The sequence below is a fragment of the Lissotriton helveticus genome, chromosome 7 (assembly GCF_964261635.1).
Source record: "Lissotriton helveticus chromosome 7, aLisHel1.1, whole genome shotgun sequence".
Taxonomy (NCBI): Eukaryota; Metazoa; Chordata; class Amphibia; order Caudata; family Salamandridae; genus Lissotriton; species Lissotriton helveticus.
Genome location: NC_136068.1, coordinates 215,495,838 through 215,512,739, shown reverse-complemented (window position 1 = coordinate 215,512,739; position 16,902 = coordinate 215,495,838). Strand labels below are relative to the sequence as shown.

Sequence of the window (16,902 nt, the reverse complement as noted above, 5' to 3'; positions counted from 1 at the left end):
TGTGTGTCTGTGTGTGTGTCTGTGTGTGTGTCTGCGTGTGTGTCTGTGTGTCTGTGTGTCTGTCTGCGTGTGTGTCTGTGTGTCTGTGTGTCTGTGTGTCTGTGTGTCTGTGTGTCTGTGTGTCTGTGTGTCTGTGTGTCTGTGTGTCTGTGTGTCTGTGTGTCTGTGTGTCTGTGTGTGTGTGTGTGTCTGTGTGTGTGTCTGTGTGTGTGTGTCTGTGTCTGTGTGTGTGTGTGTCTGTGTGTGTGTGTGTCTGTGTGTGTGTGTGTCTGTGTGTGTGTGTGTGTGTGTGTGTGTGTGTGTGTGTGTGTGTGTGTGTGTGTGTGTCTGTGTGTCTGTCTGCGTGTGTGTCTGCGTGTGTGTTCATCCAATGCCATTTGAGAACTGCCGTACTCCATTGAACTGGTGCATCTGTCCGTGCAAATGGCCGCATGTCAATTTACATCCACACAGTTACAAAAATAAACCGTAGCTCTCTGCGGGTTACTTCTTAATCGTTCAGTCACCAGTTGGACGTGTTTCGGCGATATCTGCCTTTTTCAACACTGGTACTGTGACAATGAATTTGTCACTGGTACTGTGACAATGAATTTGTACCCCTTTGGGTAGGTATGCCAAGGAGTCCTTCTCACCCACTAACTCATGACTGGTATAAATGTGGCATCTACAAACACCCACTTAACACTCCTGATGCACTGAAGATCAGAAGAGGGCTGAACCTGCTGTATGTGACTTGAGAATAGCATTGAAAGACTTTATATGCTCTCTAGTACCCAGGATAAAGAAGTGGACTCCTGGGGTCACAGGGCTGACCTCCTGTTCAAGCTACAGTGATTACAATAGGCTACAAGAGGCCTTCCTTGCAACTGATCACTGGCAATCAAACCTTGCTGTTGACCTCTGTCTTGACACCCTGTGAGTCTCTAATGGCCTCCCCGGAGATCCTGGGGGCTTCAGAAGTGTACTAGTGTGGTGTATTGGGACTTAAAAGACTTGAGTCAGAAGGTAAAATCTCTGACCAGGGCCAATCTGGTTGGTGTAGCTGACCCACTCTTCATCACGGTCAGTGGTATATTGCGCCTAGGTTTCAGGTCTACTGCAACCATTGACTATCATTGTTTCCTGGTGCTATTTCTTCTTACTTCAAGCATTCATATCTCCGGTTCCCCTTACTGGATTTTTGTCATATTGTTGTAACTTAGTTTTTTCAAATGTTACTTTTTTTTTTTCTTTTTAATACAGTTTTGGATTTTTATGCTTTCCATTTTTATTGTTTTGGTACTACATAATTACGTTACAGATCGTCGTAAGTTAATCTTGTTGCTCTGTGCCATAAGGTTTCGTCCTGACCAGGGATGTGATCATTCCTTGATGGGACTAGTCAACCACCCTAAATAATAATCCAATTCCTTGCACTAATGAACTCAATAACTCCTCATATGAGCAGATCATGCAAGAAAACCTATAGTTTTGTTTCGAAAATTGAGAATGCCCTGATTCTTTTGGTGAATGACTTCTGTGTATCTCAAGGATTGGGCAAAAAGTTGAAAATATGTACTTAAACTAAGAGGATTATGCCTCTGACCCTTTCACTGTCCGCCAAACCTTGCGCTTGTTTCCCAAATGATGCACTTGTAATATGCTTAGAAATCATTGTCTAATAAGCAGATAGCAATTTTATCTTCCTGTGCCAACTTGAGTGACTTATTTCACCAAGGCTAGAGGAGATGATCAATCATGGCCATGCGATGGCAGAAGAAGTGTAATGGGAATCTTTGGCTGGTTAATTTTATTATTCCACAGGTTCATTGCTGAAACTGCACAATGCATACAAGATGTCCCAATTGGGGAAAAGGAAAAGTCCGTAGTTGTCTGCTTTCTACACAGGGGATCCTTAGGAGCTTAAAATCCAATAGTGTTTGCAACGATTCAAAACCATTCTGTCAAGGTTTCGGAAGACCTTGTTGTTGGGATGGTACATTGAAAGAAAATCTCTGGTTTAGTAGTTCTATGAGAAAAAATAAATGGCCGTGTCGTGCTTTCATTTTGTTATTTTCGGTCTTGGAAATGTTGCCTGTGTATTTGGAAATTTAGCGGTAATTTTTTTCAGGCTTTTTATTATAATGCACTGGTCCCTGATTCAATATTTTAGGAATTGCATATCAAATGATCGTGGGTATAAAACCACTAGAGTAAAAGTTTTATTTGATTTTTGTATCTGCATAGGTTGGTGTTTGTTATAAATAAAATAAAAAATCCGCCTCGAGCAATGTTTTTAAATTCCGTTATTCAGTGGGTTATGAATGTTTGTATTTTGGCCCTTTACTTGTTGGGACTACTGTAGGTAATAGTAACCTGGTTTAAAAAAATGAGTGAAGAGTTGGGCATGTCTCACATACTAGATGGATCTTTTAATGTTTGTAGTTTAACTGGAATCTGTCTGGTGTCATGTATTTAACATGGAATGGTACTATGTTTCATTGTAGGTATGCTTCAGCTGCCATAAGAAGGAGCTTTTCTTTACATGGCCTTACGAATGCCAGATTTGTGACGGGTGAGTTTGCATTACTGCTTCCCCTGCCCCATACAAATTGTAAAAAAGTGTAGCTTCTATTTGAAATAGTTACATTGTGTTTTGATGGGGAAAAATGTATTTCTGCATTGTAAAAAACAAGGGTTATTATGGCCATCCTATTTTCTTTTTATTAGTGTATTTTTATTTTGTATTCCATTTTCCTTTAGACATTGATTTTGGCTTTTGTTTCTATTTTAGTTTTTACTTTAACCTGTTTGGTTTTGGCAACATTATTACCGCTTTTTCTTTGTTAATTTGCCATGAGACTGTTTCGAAATTGATGGCATAAGATTTGTTACTACCCAGAACTGGGCCATTGAAACGCCATACTACTTTCCTGCAAACAACATTTTGATCACATCACTTCGCTGCAATGGCTTTCTGAAGATGTAAAATACTTCTTCCCAGATGTTTTTAAAAAGAGAACTGTGTACAGTTCATTCTTATCCCCCCCAGTACTGCCCTAGCCTGGTATCTTTTGCCTATTTCCATGGCTCTTAATATTCTATTGAATCGCCCTTCTATTCTGCCCTATGAATATGTGCCCTCCCCCACCCTATTACCCCTAAATTTATTTACAGGACCACAGCTGTGTTTTAAACTAGTTTTTCTACTGCTTCTTTCAAATACATGAGCCACCATACCTAAATGTTATTTCAAACTCTCTTGTAAACCTAATTGCTTGCAACTCCTGGCCCATTCGTTCCCTTTTTAAGCCTCCTAATTTCAAAAGCTAGGTCTGTCTAAAAAACTACTCTACAGTGTTCTGGAGCATGGTTTGTGCCAAGTGAGCTCATCAAAAGTGGGGAACGAGAGGAGTGGGCCGTCCATGACGGTTCTGCTTATGCAAAAAAGAGTCAAATCGGGCAACATGTTTGTAAGGGTTCTACCAATCGATATACTTAAAGTAGTGGGTACCTTAATGCCTCGGTTGCAAATTTCATAAAAATATGGGCAACCATCCAACTTGGATAGCACGCTTCTTCACTGGGTTTGCCTCATCCGCATGACATTCTATAGGGTATAGACAGGCTCCCTAGTTTTCTAGGGAGTGCTTCAATTGGAAAGTGAATGCTTTACTGGGGATTCCACTTGTGAAGTGAAAAATCCCTATAGATCTTAGAAACTAATTTGTGTTAATTAATTCAGAGAGGATATTAAATGGGGATGACGTCCTATCATCCCTGTATTCACGTTGTTTTTACTATCCTCTCAGAATCCAATAATAACATCCTATTGGACCATCCATAGGAGTTTCTAACTATACATGTTTGATACCCAGAAACACAAAAGTAGGCGCATTCATCCTCCACCTGTAGCACCCTGTAGTTAGAGACCCTATCCATTCTACTAAGAACATCAATCAATCATAGCATTTGTATAGCGCGCTACTCACCCGGAAGGGTCTCAAGGCGCTTGGGGGAGGGGGTCAGCTACTGCTTGAACAGCCAGGTCTTGAGTTGTCTCCTGAAGGCGAGGTGGTCCTGGGTCAGCCGAAGGTGGATGGGGAGGGAGTTCCATGTCTTGGCCGCCAGGTAGGAGAAGGATCTGACTCCGGCGGTGGTTCTTCAGATGCGTGGTACGGCGGCGAGGGCGAGGTTAGTAGACCGTAGCATGCGGGTGGGCGTGTAGAAGGTCAGGCGGTCGTTGAGGTACTTGGGGCCCAGGTCGTGGAGAGACTTGTGTGCGTGGGTGAGGAGCCTGAACGTGATCCTCTTGTTGACAGGGAGCCAGAGATGTAGCTGCGTCGGGGGATGTTCAGGATGAGTCGGGCGGAGGCGTTCTGGATGCGTTGGAGTCTTTTCTGCAGCTTGCCTGTGGTTCCGGCGTAGAGGGTGTTTCCGTAGTCCAATCGGCTGGTGACGAGGGCCTGGGTGACAGTCTTCCTGGTTTCGGTTGGGATCCATCGGAAGATCTTGCGTAGCATGCGTAGGGTGTGAAAGCATGATGAGGAGACGGCGTTGACTTGTCTGGGCATCGAGAGGGAGGAGTCCAGGATGAAGCCCAGGTTGCGTGCGTGGTCTGTTGGCTCGGGAGCGGTGCCCAGGGCTGGGGGCCACCAGGAGTCGTCCCAGGCGGAGGGCGATGGTCCCAGGATGAGGACTTCCGTCTTGTCTGAGGTCAGTTTCAGGCGGCTGTTCTTCATCCACTCGGCGACGTCTTTCATCCCTCCGTGTAGGCTGGTTCTGGCGGTGTCGGGGTCTTTGGTGAGGGAGAGGATCAGCTGGGTGTCGTCGGCGTAGGAGATGATGTTGAGGTTGTGTTGGCGTGCGATGGCGGCAAGAGGTCTCATGTAGACGTTGAAGAGGGTGGGACTGAGTGATGATCCTTGCGGAACGCCGCAGGTGACTTCGGTGGCCTCTGATTGAAACGGGGGGAGGCGGACTCTCTGTGCTCTTCCGGCGAGGAACGAGACGATCCACTCCAGTGCCTTCTCTTGGATGCCGATGTTGCTGAGGCGTTGTATTAGGGTGCGGTGGCAGACAGTATCGAACGCTGCGGAGAGGTCCAGGAGGATGAGTGCCGCTGTTTCCCCGTTGTCGAGCATGGCTTCAATGTCGTCGGTTGCTGCGATGAGGGTGGTCTCGGTGCTGTGGTTGGCTCTGAAACCGGACTGTGAGGGGTCGAGGGATCCGTTCGTCTCGAGGAAGGCGGCAAGCTGTCTGACTATCTTCTCGATGACTTTGGCAGGAAAAGGAAGGAGCGAGATGGGGCGGGAGTTTTTGAGGTCGGTGGGGTCCGCTGTTGGTTTCTTCAGTAGGGCGCTGAGCTCGGCATGCTTCCAGCTCTCCGGGAAGGTGGCGGTGTCGAAGCAGGTGTTGATGACGTCTCGGAGTTGGGGTGCAATGGTGGAGTCGGCCTTGTTGAAGATGTGGTGGGGGCAGGGGTCAGTCGGAGATCCGGAGTGGATGGTGTTCATCGTGCGGGCTGTGTCTTCGGTGGTCACCGTGGTCCAGGTGCGGAGGGTGGCGGTGGGCGTTGGTTCGACGGTTGGGTGCGTGGGTGGTGCGCCGAAACTGTTGTGGATGTCGGCAATCTTGCGGTGGAAGAACGAGGCGAGGGAGTCGCAGAGATCTTGTGAGGGAGTGATGTCGTTGTTGCCGGTGCTGGGGTTGGAGAACTCCTTGACGATGGTGAAGAGTTCTTGCTGTCGTGGGTGTTGTTGTCCAGTTGTTCTTTCAGTGATTTCTTCTTGGTGGTGCGGATGAGCTGGTGGTGCTTGCGGGTGGCGTGTTTGAGGGCGGTCATGTTGTCGGTGGTCTGGTCGAGGAGCCAGGCTTTCTCGAGGGAGCGGCAGGTCTTCTTGGAGTCCTTGAGTTCGATGGTGAACCAGGAGGCCTTCTTGCTTCTGGGTCTGCTAGGAGGGTTCTTCAGTGGTGCGAGTTCGTCGGCGCAGGCGGTCAGCCACTGGGTGAAGTTGAGGGCTGCTGGCAAATGAGGTCCCGGTTGCCTGTTTCGATTATTTTGAGGTAAATAAGACATTACGTAAACAAGTCCCATTTTTGCCTAGTCGTTGCAGCAAATTCCCCTAATTCTACGTGAGTGTTCCTGAGTTTTACACAATGAAGAGAAGCGGGTACCAAAAGCACGTGTACCAAAGTCTGCCTGCCATTTGTATGATAATTCTATAAAAGCGGTGCCGTTCACTTTAAAGTTCATTTTAATGATCCACCGTTAAGTTAGTTTGCCTCTTTTCTCAGTTCTAAATTAAAGCTAGAAATGTTTAGTCTGCGAAGGGAATGTTAGTCTTTAGCATTAAGCCGAAGAGAAACTGAGGTAGGACTTCTGTTTCAGGTGAAACATAAGTCTTTCAACTATTTTTAGTTTTAAAAAAAAAGCTTTATAATAGCTTGCTTTTATGTGGTGCTTACTATTGCAGTTTCATTCTCCTGCGTGTAACTGGGGTTATCAATCATTAGACAATTTAATAGTGCCGAATTAATCGACGTTATAAGGAGGAAAGGCTGAGTTGCTCTAGCAGTGAGTGGACATGTAAACAGTTTGTAGCAAAGTTGTCAGGGTCTTCGCTAAGTCCCTGAACTGTCTTCCTAACTTCTCAAAATTAACGTTAGAAACCTCAACACTTAGAATGAAAGGGCCACTCTAAAAAGCAACCTTTTTTTTTTGTTCTTCCCGCTGCACTATTTTGCTGTGACTTCAAAACTCAGCTCTCCGTTTTGCAGGTAATCTTCAGCATTACATAGCTTCATTTAATTGATTAATGTAATCTTCATTTAATGGAAAGAAGGAAAGGGCTTATGCGGGAGGTTGTTGTTTCCAGTGTTTTGTCAAACATTAAAAATACGAATTGTAGGTGAACATTGAGCACCTGTTTTTATGGATGGTTATATTCATCTTTTTTTGGTGAATGGATACCTTCTTGAATTCTCCCAACACGGACATCATAAAACGTGTGCACCATTGATTCTGTTAAAAAGGTGCTCCTTAATACAATTCCTGCATATGTGCCTGGTGTTGGAAGACTCTTTGGTCCTAAAGTGAAATCGACAATAGTTCGAGAGGTTATTATATTACTTTTAATTGTTCTCTGTTTTAATGTGCCTTTCGTTCTTGTTTCTGTCTTATTGTCGTGGATTGGTTTTATGATGATTACCATTGTTAAGATACTAATATCACTTTTATTACTGAGCACATTCTTCTTTCTGTACACTAATAAGCCCAACTGGGCCCAACCGTTGAGGTGGAGGCCTTTTACTCTCGCTGCTCCTTGGACCAACCTACTATGGGCCCAGAGCAACAGGGCTAAATACCCCTTCAGCACTGGACTCTCGGTAGTAGTGCGGGTTGAGCAGTCCAGGGCTTCTTGGTGGGAGGTAGATATGCAGGTGAACACAGGCTCACAACTCAAAATAAATTCAATAGTAGCAATTAGGAATGTCCCGTCAAATTTGTGCTTTTATGAAAGTATCTATATACGTACACAAATAATGCATACAGTCCTCCTGAGGTCAGCACTCTTGTTAGATAGTTAGGTTCCTGATCCCACTTCCCTTTCTATTGACATTGGCTATTTCCCATTCATGATAGGTGACATTCAGGTTAGGCCCCAGTAGAGTCCTAGGAGTCCCTATCCAACTCTTTTAAAGTCAATGTTTCAGGGCCATTTGGCCCTGTGATCAGTCTTACCAGCTTTCGCCGGGGTTTCTTTATAGACACCCCAGGAGTGTTTCACACTCCGATGTTGCAGAGATCTGCAGGGGCTGACAATGGGGAGTTGTGCACTTGGCTTTGCAGGGCCAGCAGCTGGTCTCCTGTGACGCTCTCTAATGACCTGGTAAGTTTCCCTGATCTTTTACACATGTAGGGAGACGATCTATCAGGTTCTGTTGCTTTAGTCGTGGCTTGGGCACTCGCAGATTACTACAGTGGCCTTATCTCTCGGCATCAGAGAAACCAGATGACTACCCTTGTTTTTCAGTGGTACCCTCTAGCATCCACGGTCACCAACATACTCTGCATACAGGTGATTGCCCGATCAGCATGAAAGTAATGCACTCTTCATGGGAGCCACCGCTGGCATACAGAGTCATCGACTTGAGTCTGCACATAGCCGACGGCTCGACTGGTCTAGCAGCTGCTTCCTCACACCTTGTAACGCGGATCCATTCGCCAGGATCACCCCTCTGGACCTCGCTTCCTCTACATGGTTTTCTCTTCCCCTCAAGACACACTTGTCTTAGCAGCCAGACAGGCCCTCAATGATGTTCCCTCATCTAGCTGGGATAGTGGTGGACCTTAGCCCCCAGTCCTGGTCATAGAAGTCTTGCAGAGCTTCTCCTCCTCAACATACAGCCCAACAGTCCGCTTTGTGTTCAACAGTTTTAGGGGACCTCACACTTCCCTTCTTATTGTTCATTTCCAGACACAAATGTGATTTAGTGTCCGAGTCTTTGAAGTTGCTGGAGGTCTGCTTCCTTTTGAAGTTTCCACTCCTCTATCCTGCCCTTTCCCCATAAAGCAGTAGGTCACACCAGGAGTGACTCCAAACTTGATGGCCCCAATCACAGGTCATGAGAGTGACTAGAGGTTCTCTCCTGGATCCTATTCACCGTAATATGTGCAACAAAGGATTATCAAAGAGCCCCAGCCCTCCTCTTTATTGGCTCGATCTCCTTTCTAAGATATTTCCAGGGCCCTTTCCTTTGACCTCACTCTGAATCCAAGAGAACTCTTCGAAGGTACAGAAGAGCCTGGTTCTTGTTTCTCAAGTATGTCCCATCAAGCTCTCAAATGCTACAATCCTCAAATCTTTCGGAGGGGGTGCAGGGTGGAACGGGTGTTTCCCTACCTCCGCATGCTTCTCTGGTCAGCCCTTGGTCTCCCAAAATGTAACCTAGAGTCTTCCATGTAATATACCACTCACAGGCATACATCAATCCAGCACAAGACTGCAACACTATGTGAGCTGCACAACGCTATGTACGAACTTGATATAGACCAAGCGTGGGTTAAGCACACAGCAGGGGAACTTTGCATAAGTGGGGCTGTAGGTTTCTCTCCTGTGACACCGGTAAATGGGCCCGTTAATTCCAACTGTTCACTGCACGGCTTGCTGCCACTACCACACTCGTGCTACTTACTGCCTGGTAAAGGTAGTAGCCTTTCACCACCATGAGGGTAGTGCTTTTGGTGTGACTCCTGGTCCGAAAAGACCCAATCCATAGGCCTATTTCATGGCACACACGCATGATCTGTGTTCGCCCACGACAAAAAAAACAAAAAACACCAGGGGTCCAGATATCATTGCAGCTGGAGTGATCGGGGCAGCGGTGCATGTCAGTCAGCATACGAGGGACTCTTCCATCCATACGAGGGACTCTTCCATCCCAACACAGATAGTGTTATTTTGTTTCACATGCTTATTGTATTTTTTCTTTCTCCCTTCCTACATTTTATATTCTGTGATGTTTGTGCTATTTATACTAAGTATTTTGCTGTACACTTTTAAATCAACTTATTTTATTTTACATCTATTTTACATGTTTCATTAGATTTTGTTTCAAATATTTGCCATTAGTTGCTCCATATTTTAACTATTCTATTTTGTTCTAATCCTTACTGTGTATACATTTTGTCTGGAAATTTTACATAAGCCTTTTAATCTGTTTAACATTTTCCATGGATTTCTTTTTATTGTATACTGTATTTTCTTTCAATTAGTCCTAATTTATTTATCCTTCACACATTATTTTTCTTCCACTTCATTGGATTTATGGGTAGCCTGTCTGCTGTCTCTGGTACCATATGTATTGCATTGGAAATTTCCATTAGGAACGGTTCTTCAGAATTCCCTGTGGCTTTTTCCTGGCTTCACTGACATCCGATTCAGAGCTGCACTTTATAGTCACTGCGCACACACTACTATTGATAACTAATGATAAAGGCGCCCTACATCCCTGTGCACTTGTACCATGCAAAACTCATACTGATCTGTACTTGAGGCTACAAATGAATAATAAAAATAGGCCTTTAGCTATTATGGAGCTCTTAATTATGATCAAAGGAATTCTAATGAGATTGATGCTCAGATGCATCTGTTGTTTTCAGACATGGGAGTTGGGAAGATGAGTTTGCATACTGTAATTTAAGAACTGATACCCTTTTAAGCAATAGATGGAGGAGGGCGTAAATTAATGTGAACATGAAAGTGCCTACATGGATTTGGGTTTAACGCCATACATTTCTTTTGGGAAACCTAAATTTGTTGCATGTGTTCCATATTTTAGACGTTTTATGCTCGCCTGGTTAAGACCTTGATCAGAGACTTTCAGGATAAAGTCCTGAATGTAAATAAAGTAAGTTTAATATGGAATGACTGTTTTCCAGATCTTGGCAAGGTAAGCTTCTCCACCAAGCAGTTTAAAAAAAAATCTTGAATGATAATATTAACTCAGTTTGGTGGATTTTTGGTTGAATGACACAGATTTTATGGCAGTCTTCTATTGGTGCTGTCCGGTGTCCCTGAAGTGTGGTGGGAAGTGGTCTTCATACAGTTGACTCAGAGAGAGTTCTACTTGTACCTGTAAACTCTTGCAAAGGTGCTTGCAAAAGGGATCAAGTATTCTGGAGGCACTAAAAAGCAATGAGGGACATTTCCTACACTAGTCTTTTTCAAGTACCTTTCGGTGAAGCTCAATTTGGGCTTCAAGCTAAGTAATTTACCTCAGTAAGCCTTCTCACGGTTGTTGTCTTGCGAGTTAGCAATGACGGAACCTTTTTGGTTCCTGAGGGACCCCCTAGAGCTGTGACTTAAGTGTTAGTTGAATGCAATGAAGGCTGGTTTAAAACGTAGAGTTCAGTCGCGTGAAGAAGAACAAAGACGTGTGATACTAAGCTCTGTGTGTGGTGTAGTCATTGGCGGGTACCCAGGCTGGGGAGGATGCTACAATTTGTGATGAGATAGGGGCTAAGTAATCGGAATATTAACCGTGCTTTCCCAGAGTTTGCCATGGACCAAGCAAACTGCTCGTGCATGCCACGTATGCCGCCGTCTAAGTATGGAATTGACGGTTAATGCATGTGGAATCAAAGCATAGTTCCAGCCACTGTGAAGCAGTTGAAGATAACAAAAGCATTGCAGAGAATCTACACATGGTTGGCCGAGAACTTGCAGGTCAGGCCATACATAAATGTACTGCTTTGCTACGCAAGATAAAGTTTTACATTGTACAGAGTGCTACTGCTGGAGGCTGATACAATCAGGTTTCAAAGAGCAGCCATTGATAAATTGAAAAATGCAAAATAAAACCGAGCAGAAGCACTGCAAGGCGGAGATCAACCAGGCTTCAGCAAGTGCAAATTGACTTTTAGAGAAGAAGAAATAATTGTCTTACCGAACCAGTTACGGGGGTTATCTTACCACTGCTCAGTAAAGTGGCTCAAGGTGAAGTGCCCAGGGTTGTGCTTATAGAGCTGTACATACCCGATGTGACCTGCCACGAAGCTGTTAACTGGGGTTCAAAATGACACTGTGCCATAGAGAGCTGAACATGGTGTTTAAAATAGTTAAAGGTTTTTCCAATGGTGACCAAGAAAGTCACATTTCAGGTTATCAATAAAGACGATTCAGAGGACAGTTTGTTGCAAGGCCTCACTAATGGCTTGCAAAAACCAATTGACCGTGATCTATAAGCAGTGGCATGACGTTCCACACTGGTCTACAACGCTGCTGCATTCCTGAAACCACCACGTTTCGATACTGCCAAAAAGCAAAATATTGGCAATAGATCTATTGTTTGGCTAGAGACTTTTGCCGATGTTGTTGATTCACTTGGAGAGACTGATAACAAAAATTGTAAGTATTCCTAAAAATCTTGCTAGTGATGGTGTTAAAGTCCTAAAGAAAATGTTGCGAACTGACCAAGAAGTCACATACCATCAGATTAAAGAAGCTTTGGATCTCCAGTTAATCCATTGCCCAATGTTGATTACGAAAGAAATTTTCAGTCAAGAATGACAAAGTTGGTCAAACCATTGATGAATTTGTGGAGAGACTCGACACACATCAAACACGAAGTTCAATGAATTTAATGATGAAGAAACTCTGCATCTTAGAGCTATTGATGGATGCTTGTCTGATTCATTCAGATGACGAATGCTGAGAGAAACTTGTAGTCTGGAGTGAGTGTTAATGGCTGCCAGAGCTGAAAAGCGTACTGATAGACAAGCTCGTGACATGGAGGCCGGAGGTGACCAGAATGAATCGGTCATGTGTGTGAAAAATAAGCCAAAGCAAAAGACTGAAGGTCTTGTTTCAGATGTGGATTTTCCTTACCACACAAAGGTAAAGGTCCAGCCATTTGACAGATATGTAAAGGCTGTGGAAAGGAGAACCATTTTATTACGGTTTAGAAAGTGAAGGAAAAAGCAAGTGCATTACGACATAGACGAAATGGCTGCAGGAATATTTCAGAAACCACATTCGACTCACATCCAAAGTCCAATTGTGACATCAGTTAAGACAAATTGGCACTGAACGAAGTAGATTGTCATGTAAATCATCATCACAGTTCTTCTGTATCCCTATCAAGTGAAAGTGAAGAAGATGGTTGTGCCATGTAGGTTTGCCTCATCAACATCATGCACATGTTGGAGTGGATGCATGTGAAAAAAAAGGTCAGTCAAAGAAAAGTCGACATGCCAAAGCACCAAAGTCATTCAAACATTGTCTGAAGATTACACTGAGTAAAGTAAATTTTTTGATACCTTTTTATTATCGACCGTGGTGCTTCGATTAACATTATGCCTGAGTAGAAGTATAATAAATTGTCTTCTTTACCACAACTCATGCCATCAAAATCCAAAGTGTATACATGGGCTGCATCAACGCCCCTAAAGTCCAGGTTCATTTGTAGTGAAGATGAAACACAAAACGATGGTGCATGTACCCATCTTTGTGCTTCCACGTACAGCATCACGTGCCGGTCTACTCCATTTCAGCACAGTTGCGGATATGGGACTGACTTCTGTAGGCGACACCCTAAATGCTCACAACATAATAGTCCAATCCCTTTGTTGTTTCATAGTTTAGGAAAGCTTAAGATATTGAAAGTAAAGTTACATGTTAATGAGGATGTCCTGTTGCTCAAAGACCTAGACAAATTGCTTTTAATTTACAGGAAGCTGTTGGGAAAGAACTTGAATAGTTACTTAGTGGTACAAAAGGGGGTGGTGATGGACGGAACATCTGAACCAATCAAACACTCATACCCAGTCCAGAGATCTGGGTTTAATCCATCACCGTTCTTTAGCCCACTCTGCCACCCCAGTTCAGACATGGCCATATGCATATGCAGGGTATGCTCAGCCGTGAGTCCCTTGCTCACTTTGCCACTGGATTCAAGCAAGTGGCAGAGGACGGCTGAAATGCCAGAAACTGGTCCTCGGAAGCTTGTTTCCGGTCCAGGGAAGGCATGGCTTGGCAGTTTGGGCTGGACTGTTCCCATGAGGCACAGGGTCAGACTGATTTGCACATAGCCATGTCTGAACTGGGGTGGCAGAGTGGGCTAAAGAACGGTGATGGGTCAAACCCAGATCTTTTGACTGAGTGTTTGATTGGTTCAGATGAATGAATGAATGAATGGCAATTTGTGAAAACGCTACTTTGCCCAAAGGCGTCAAGGCGCAAATGATGGAATAAAGCCAGGTACAGATATAGAGTTAAAGGGGATGGAGGCCTAGGAGTAGGCTGCAGTAAAGAGCAGAGTTTCAAGGCCCTTTCGAAAGAGCGGAAGTGAATCCTGGCCCCTGAGTTCCAAAGGGAGCTCATTCCAAAGTCTGGGGGCTAGAGAAGAGCAGGCCTTACCACCCCATCTCGCTTTAGCGACTCGGGGGATAGACAACAATTCTGACCGGAGGAGCGTAATGCTCTGCCTGGGACATAGGTTGACACTAAGGTCCTAAGGCCCTCGGCGCCAGCACCGTGAAGAGCCTTGTGGGTGATGGTCAGGATTTTAAATTTTATTCTGGCATGAACCGGGAGCCAATGAAGACTTCTCCTGATCCTAGTCCCTGAGGAGCGTCTGGGGGCATTGACAACAAATCTCGCTACCGCGTTCTGGACGACCTGCAGGCGATGGAGTAGTTTATTGCTCATGCCAAGGTATAGAGCATTGCAGTAGTCCAGTCGCGCGGATAGAAGGGCAACTGCGACCTGTTTCCGGGCATCAGGAGAGCGGTAGTGGGTACGTTTTCTTAGTATCCTTAGGACCCCGCAGCAGGTTGAGACTGTTCTATTAACTTGGCTATCGAAAGCCAGAGAGGTGTCAAAAATGACTCCCAGGTTACAGGCGATGAGGGAGGGCTGGGGACAACATCCAAGTGTCTGGGGCCACCACTCATCTGACCAGATCTCCTTATTGCCACCGAAGACCAGGATCTCCGTTTTCTCCCCATTCAGTTTAAGGAAGTTCGAGGCCATCCAGCCCGCCACAGCTTCCATACAATTTCGGAAGTTTAGGGCGGTGGTCTCGACAGAATGGGACAAGGAGACCATAATCTGGGTGTCATCGGCGTACGAGTATGTATGAACAACAAAGAGTTGGCTCTAATCAGTTAGGCTGAGCACCAATTAACAAGAACAAAAAGACGTACCTAAACTGATATGTGAGTTGAACCACAAATTTTAACTCTATAAGGCAGAAAAACTCATTTCAACCCGAGATGTTGCTAATCAATAGCGGTTTATTCATTCAATTTAAAGTGATTTTTTACAAGAATTTTTCATTTTATGTACAAATACTACACCATTATTCAATATAAAAAGACTCATTCGACTTGTCAGACATATCACACTCATTCGAAATCAGACATCCATATGTACACAAAACTAAAGAATAAAGAATTACCAGAAATTACCAGGGGAAAAATTAATGTTGGGGAGAGAAAAGGAAATAACAAGACAAAGGTTGCTCAAACGATAAACATCTGTGATATACCATATATATATATATATATATATATATATATATATATATATATATATACACTTGGAGATTAATCTCAATCAACTTGTTTGATGGAACACACTGTATATACACAAATTAAAGCATTCGAGTTATCAATTTTTGAATTTAATGGGAGCAACACTTTGTGCAGAGGCCTACGCGTTTCGAGTCCCAATCGGTATCTAGTGGGGGGACTCTCGTCAGGGCCAAAGGAAGTATCTAAAAAGAAAGGGAAATATCTCTATGTAAGAAAATTCACTCAAGACCTATCATGGAACATCAGAGTAAACAACCATTTCCCCTCGGACAGCTTACCCTACTGGTCTGCAAGGCCACTTGAAAGGTGTAGAAATGTGTCTAATATAGAGGCGCGGCCAGTGGCGCTCTGCCTTGGAATGGCGTGGTCACACTAAAAGGCAAAGGGGTAGGGCATTAGCCTCAAGGCTAGTGTGCCTTTTAGATATTTCCCTTTCTTTTTAGATACTTCCTTTGGCCCTGACAAGAGTCCCCCCACTAGATACCGATTGAGACTCGAAACGCGTAGGCCTCTGCACAAAGTGTTGCTCCCATTAAATTCAAAAATTGATAACTCGAATGCTTTAATTTGTGTATATACAGTGTGTTCCATCAAACAAGTTGATTGAGATTAATCTCCAAGTGTGTATATATATATATATATGGTATATCACAGATGTTTATCGTTTGAGCAACCTTTGTCTTGCTTTTTCCTTTTCTCTCCCCAACATAAATTTTTCCCCTGGTAATTTCTGGTAATTCTTTATTCTTTAGTTTTGTGTACATATGGATGTCTGATTTCGAATGAGTGTGATATGTCTGACAAGTCGAATGAGTCTTTTTATATTGAATAATGGTGTAGTATTTGTACATAAAATGAAAAATTCTTGTAAAAAATCACTTTAAATTGAATGAATAAACCGCTATTGATTAGCAACATCTCGGGTTGAAATGAGTTTTTCTGCCTTATAGAGTTAAAATCGGCGTACGAGAGCACTTCCAGTCCAAAATTTCTAACAAGCCTAGCAAGCGGGGCCACATAAATGTTGAACAAAGTGGGACTCAAAGCGGAGCCCTGTGGGACCCCACATTGCAAAGGCATGGCATTGGAAAGGAAGTCACCCAGTTTGACCCTTTGCTCCCGATAATTGAGGAAAGTGAGGAGGCTCAGAGCCAGACCCTTCAACCCCGTCTCACTGAGGCGGGAGGCCAGAATGGTGGGGGACAGGGTGTCTAATGCTGCTGTAAGGTCGAGTAGGATCAGAAGCGTAGTCTGACTACTATCGACCTTAGCGCAGATGTTATTGACCACCACTGTAAGGGCTGACTCAGTGCTATGCGCCTTTCGGAAGCCATGTTGAGATGGATCAAGCAGGCAGGTCTTATCTAGAAAAGCGCTAAGATGGGAATTCAAATGAGCCTCCAACATCTTAGCTGGAGCGGGAAGAAGGGAGATGGGGCGAAAGTTCTTCAGAATCCCAGGATCCAAGGAGGCCTTTTTTAGGAGAGGCTTAACGATGGCAGTCTTCCAGGAAGCTGGGAACTCACCACTAGAGATGGCTCTATTCATGACTTGCAGCAAAGGGGGAAGTAAAATGTCCCTGCAGTTTTTAAAAATTTTAAGGGGACAGGGATCAAGGGGAGAGCCTGACTTAATCGAGTCTAGGAGTTTGTCCAGTGTCTCAATCGTGAGAAGAGGAAAGTTGGCGAAGATATCTTTGGAAGCTGAGGGACTATCTAAGCTGGGAGAGAGAACATGAGTGAGGTTATGACTCTGAAGAGCTGTGTAGATATCCAGATGCTCCGTCCATCACCACCCCCTTTTGTACCACAGGTGGGCACCAG

General features: G+C 44.3%; 1 protein-coding gene across 2 annotated transcripts in view; it reads left to right on the top strand.

Moving 5' to 3' along the window:
• The window catches only part of LOC144766712 (protein spire homolog 1-like), a 292,220-nt gene that overhangs the window by 232,561 nt on the left and 42,757 nt on the right, over window positions 1–16,902 (top strand). For both annotated transcript variants that reach the window (XM_078650474.1, XM_078650473.1), the window contains one exon: window positions 2,487–2,554. In XM_078650474.1, the coding sequence (XP_078506600.1) occupies window positions 2,487–2,554 (68 nt within the window). The remainder of the gene's footprint in view (window positions 1–2,486; window positions 2,555–16,902) is intronic.